This window comes from Triticum dicoccoides, chromosome 3B (assembly GCF_002162155.2).
Source record: "Triticum dicoccoides isolate Atlit2015 ecotype Zavitan chromosome 3B, WEW_v2.0, whole genome shotgun sequence".
Lineage (NCBI taxonomy): Eukaryota > Viridiplantae > Streptophyta > Magnoliopsida > Poales > Poaceae > Triticum > Triticum dicoccoides.
In genome coordinates, this window is record NC_041385.1 from 96883212 (window position 1) to 96888862 (window position 5651).

At 43.2% G+C, this 5651-nt stretch overlaps 1 protein-coding gene across 2 annotated transcripts; it reads right to left on the bottom strand.

Annotated features, from left to right (window-relative positions):
- Positions 1 to 1374: 1374 nt before the first annotated feature.
- On the bottom strand, positions 1375 to 5186 carry LOC119274991 (serine carboxypeptidase-like 17). Of its 2 annotated transcripts, XM_037555765.1 has the most exons (11): positions 4716 to 5186; positions 4552 to 4628; positions 4320 to 4442; positions 3861 to 3963; positions 3670 to 3707; positions 3385 to 3486; positions 3206 to 3286; positions 2959 to 3099; positions 2524 to 2828; positions 2355 to 2400; positions 1375 to 1666 (listed from the first exon to the last, which is right to left on the bottom strand). In XM_037555765.1, the coding sequence occupies exons 1-11, from the start codon at positions 5017 to 5019 to the stop codon at positions 1583 to 1585; spliced, it is 1404 nt and encodes a 467-aa protein (XP_037411662.1). In that variant the 5' UTR covers positions 5020 to 5186; the 3' UTR covers positions 1375 to 1582. The 2 variants fall into 2 exon arrangements, with proteins under 2 accessions (XP_037411662.1, XP_037411663.1); XM_037555766.1 differs by lacking the exon at positions 3385 to 3486.
- Positions 5187 to 5651: the final 465 nt, after the last annotated feature.

Below are 5651 nucleotides of genomic sequence, written 5' to 3' on the forward strand. Positions count from 1 at the left end.
AAATCGTTCAAATTTGACGTGGATGCCTACCATGGGCATATGCTCACCTGGTGGAAAAAATTGAGATTATTTCAAGTACGCACAAAAATAGACCATGTTGAACGAAGGGTATCCGGGTAGGCCAGAAGGCTCCGTCTGAGAGCACATTGTTTCTCGACATCCTTGAAATGACCTCAAGTTTTTCCCATGGCATTGTATGACCAATTCAACGCACCATGCCAAGTTATTGTGGCTTTTGATAAGTTTTGCATTTTCTGGAGTTTCCCAATGAAAAAAGGCGACAAATTACTAGACATGTTGCAATATGCATATTGTGTCGAAAGTGATTCAAACCAGGCATGTATGCCTAACATGGGCATGCCCACCTACTTGCGAAAGTTGGGGTCACTTCTGACATTTCCAAGAAAATACCATGTTCAACGAACAGTGTTCGGGTTGAAGGGTCCATTTGGGAGCACCTCATTTCTCAACGTACCTAAATGGTCACAATATTTTTTTTCATGGCCTTGTATGACCAATTCAAGGCACACGCCAAGTTGTTTGAGTTTTCGACAAGTTTTACATTTTTTGGATTTTCCTCGGTTAAAAATGGCCGATAAATGGTCGTATGTGTCGTAACTTGCATAATGTGTCAAAAGTCATCGAAATCAGGCATGGATTCCTACCATAGGCATGCCTACCTGCTTGCAGAAGTTGGGGTCATTTTAACAATGTCCACAAATAGACCATGCCCAACGGGGACAGTTCAGGTAGAGGCTAGAAGGGTCTATTTGAAAGCTCGTTGTTTTTCAACATTCGTCAAATGACTTAATTTCTTTCCACCAGCTTCTTTGACCAATTCAGGTATCATGCCAATTTATTTGGACTTTTGACAATTTTTTCATTTTCATGAGTTTTCTCCGTGAAAAAAAGGCTAATAAATGATCAAACATGTCGCACTCGTAAACGGGTGTTGGAAGTCGTTCAAACTTGACATGGATGCCTCATATGTCTGTGCGAGTCTGTTGCAAGAAGTTGTGGTCATTTATCCATAGTGCAAAAATACACCAGTTGAGAGGAGTCAGGAGTGTGCTGGACAGGTGCTTCCGTGAGCATGTAGTTTTTTATAATTTGAATGCTTCTATTACTTGCAATTTATGTCATTATGAATTAACATGAACATTTTCTTATGTCCCAACCATTTCTTAAAAAAATTCAACTATTTTGGAATTTCAAATTATGTATGAAAATTTAACAAACCTGAACATTTTTTTTCCAAAATTGTTAATAAATTCCCAAAAAATTATAAGCACTTATATATGAGCGTCTGTGTCTGTACTATGTTCAACAAAAAATATTTGCATCTCCGTCAAAATAAATAAAATAGAAAGTTGCATGCATCAATCGATGCATAGGCTGGATCATCACACTTGTATTGCCTTGACGATGATAAACATGCAAATGTTATATATACCATGTCACGCTATACATTGACAAACTTAATAGTAGTAGGTTACAGACAGTAGAATAGTATTCTTTCTGAATCCAAAATTCTTATGTCCGTAACAAGAGGAAGCAGATGTGATGCGCGCGAGAAGACGAGTTAGAGAGGACGACCGGAGAGCCATTTGTCGACCATGGCCAAGCATTCCTTGGGCCTGTACTCTGGAGCAGTGTGACCACCACCCTGATCAATCAGACAAACAAAGAAACACTTGCTTGGCATGACAAACAAATAGAGTAGCAAATTAACAAATAGAGTCGATACATCAAACTAGCCAGTCCCTCTCCCAAAGTGAAGTTCTTCGCTTAGTTGGCCGCCCAAAATAGAATGTGGACAGCGGACAGATTGGGCAAACGTGGATGACCAAACTGTGGCCTTTGTCCCCCTCTGTAGGCGCGAGCAGGAAACGGTCGATCGCCTTATTTTCGGATGTCGGTTTTCCATTCGGCTTTGGGGCATAATCAAGGAATGGTTGCAACTCGAAAGCATCGACACCTCTGTCTGACATCATTTTGGATCCACCAAAGAGTGGTGGATCGCGCTCTCCGACTCCTACGTTCCCAACGGGAAGGCGTTGGCCTCCCTTGCCTTGCTCACCTCTTGGGCCCTCTGTAATGAGCGTAATGCATGGGTGTTCCGCCAAAAAAGTGCACTGCCATTTGTAATTCTAGCCCTCATCTAAGTGGAGGCGACACTTTGGGTTGCTGCCGGGGCTAAGAAGCTGCGTCAATCATGCCGGGAGAGTAATGCCTTTGTATCGCTGTGGAGTGTGTTGTAGCCCTAATAAACTCTATTTTTCTCTCCTAATTAATATATGGGGCAAAACTTTTGCCTCGGTTTAAAAACAAACTAGCTAGTCCCTTATACATACCTTGATCGTCGCAAAAGTGAGATTGTTGGCGTAGAGCGTTGTAAACCTGCACACAAATGAAATGCAGCTCAATCAAGGGCATCACAAATCAACAACGTAAAAGTTTCCCCAAGCTGATGGGAGAAAACTACTAGCGGGATCTCACTTGTAGCGGCTCAAACGTACTCACCCAGCAACTTGGCCGGTGGCATACCATGGCCTCCACTCATCGACGACGGCGAAGCCGAGGGAGCGGATCCACGCCTGGGTGCCAATGAAAGGCACCGTCATGTCGTGGTCGCCGCTGTAGATCAGGCTCCGGTAGCCTCTGCTGGTCAGGCTCCGGTGATACTCCACGCTGCTCCTGATGTCGGTGGTGTATGGCGTGCCGTGGTTGCACCTCAGCCACACAGGAACAGTTCCCTTGTGAACACCCAGAGCCTCCCTCACCGCCCTGTTGTTTGCCCAGATGCCGGACATGCTGTATCCTTTCTCCTGCATGCAGTAGTCATATATATAGTGGTGGCACAAACAATGTTGTATAAAGTTCAAAATAAACATGGTCAATTTAATTAGCAAAGAAGAAAATCTTAAGCCATTTAAGCTAGGTTTCTTGGCCACTTACTCTGCACTCCGAAGAAATATCGGACAAGCCAAGCTCTGCATTGCCGTAGTCAAGCAGCATCCTGCCGCTATCTGAATTTCCATTGTGTTCGGAAGAACATTCAGGTTCTAGGATGTGATGTATGTTTATGCCCTTCAAACACTACAAATCAGAATAAAAAGCATCGTTAATCAACTTTGAAAAGAAGCATCGTTAATAATAGAGACAAAAGGCTCTTAAAGTTCCCTTTCTGCTGGTATTATTGTACCTTATCTATCGCGTCATGGCAATTTTTACATTGTATGTTTCGGTTCATACCGGTGTCTGCACCACAACTTTCCCTGTATATCTGAAATTTAGCACATAGAATTTTTTTAATCATCACAAATGAATGAAATAGCTCAACTCAATACTGTGTGAAAGAAAGGATGTGATCCCCTCTACCACCTCATATCGTTCGTCAGATATGAGGCCCATCCTATGGGCATAAGGAACTATGGCTGGCGAATCGAACTTGCGATCCGTTACTGGGTTGCCTATGATATAACCCTGTAGTGATATATATGTTAGAACGTTAGTACTCCCTCCGTTCCAAAATAGATGACCCAACTTTGTATTAAAGTTAGTATAAAGCTGAGTCATCTATTTTGGAACGGAGGGAGTAGCTTCTTAGAAGGCAACACAAAGATAACCTGCGTTAATTGTTCCAAGAGTAAAGAAAGGTTGTGTGACCTTCAGATTAAGAAGTGGCTTGTCGCCCATTTCTATACCTGGAAAAGAGGCACGGGATTGGTAATTTGAAGCAGAACACTGAGGTTTTAACAGTAAAGTCAAGGGTTATTTGAGTAGAGAAATGTTATATGCCAAAGTTTTCAATTTTATAGGAAAAATGCAATATTTGTAATACTAAGAAACAAGCATACCCTTAGCAACTTGAAAGGTTAGCGGAGGCGCAATTAAGCCAGAATACGAATCTCCGGCAATGAAAAGTGGATTCAGTAAGAACTGTGGATGCTCCTCATACCACTGCACATGGAGAAAACAACGATCGTAAGAATTCGGAATAATTACCTATAAAATAAATATGAATTCTACACACCAAACAGCATGTAAAAGTAGTAGGAAATGTCTGAAGATGGGAAGTTTCAGAAGTATTGGTGTGTAGAATAGTAGTACTCCCTCCGTCCGGAAAAACTTGTCATCAAAATGGACAAAAAGGGGTGTATCTAGAACTAAAATACATCTAGATACATCCCCTTTTATTCATTTTGATGACAAATATTTCCGGACGGAGGGAGTATTATAATAAGCACGTACGATGGAGAGCAAAGCTAATTACTATGAGTGATAAGACGATGATAATAATATGTGATTGGACGGACCTTGGTAAGGAAGATGGCAGTTTGGTCAACGGCTTTGGTGTCGCAGGACTTGTACCCTTGGTCTGTTGCAGAGTATGAAAAGCCAGCTCCAACAGGGGAATCCAGAAAGATTACATTGGCAACCTAGTGGTGGTTAGACAGAAGCATAATTAGAAGCTGCAATTGTACTTACATGATTAATTAGTGATCGAATAAAGTCCTACTAGATGGGTGGCTGAAAGAAGATACTAGCCTTGGTCCAAGAATCTTGTCTGTACACCAGCTCTGGCAGACCATCGGTGTAGGAATCAGGCTGAAAGCTGAGAGGGCCTGCAATAGCAACAACCAATAAGTAAAATGGTTAAGCATATCAATCAGGGCATGATGAGAATGGAAAATGGTTGAGCAAATAGTTACCGATCTCGTAGGCAAGGCCGGAGAAGGAGGAGCACCCCGGGCCGCCCGTGAGCCAGAGCAAGACGGGGTCCTCCGCCGGGCTCGTCTCCGACTGAACGAAGTAGTAGAAGAGGCGGACGCCATTGCGGTCGTCCACTTCCACATAGCCTGTTTCCATGGAGAAGGGAAGGGGGCCATGGAAGCCAGGGAGATGGCTCACCATAGTGGTCTTGTTCTTCTCTCTGTCGCTCTGCGCGATGCCGGCGACGATGAGGAGGAGGAGAAAGCTCACCCCCAGCGCCAAGCCATGGCTCCTATCTTCCATTGTCTCCTCCTCGCCTTGCTAAAAGCTGTTGGGCAGGAACATGGCGCATCAAACCCGGCTCAGTTTGTAGTTAAAGGATCATTGGACTCCTTAAAAGAATGAAATTGCGTTGTCATTAGGTAGATGACCGTGTTTTCAACTCAATTCAATGGAGAAACAGATCTGACTCAACGCCCCTACAGCTAGAAGCCAGCGCCGCTGTGCTTTGGCTGGACGCTATATGATATGATAGTAGCCCAAAAGCACCATGAAAGCTGTGTTAGTAGGTAATTTGCTGGTTTAAAATTTTTAATAGTCGCACGCGTCACACGAGTAATGAGACAACGTTAATTAACACAAGGGAGGCCTGGAGCAAGTGAGCTCTTTGTCCTGTAGTACTGGCTCTTCTGTTAGTGCTATTTTTCCGACAAAGGATGATTTTATTAACCTAAAATGTAGTAGCATCGAGCGGATACAAAAAATAAAGAGCGACACTCGCCTCAGAATAGCTAAGATGCACATAGCCATCAAACGAGCATACTGTACAAATTCATCGTATCTGCATTGCATCTCTTCTGTGTTTTTTTCCGTAGGGTAAAGTCTGTTTTAAACCTTAAACTCGTAGACCTCGTCGGAGTTGAACCTCCACCTCT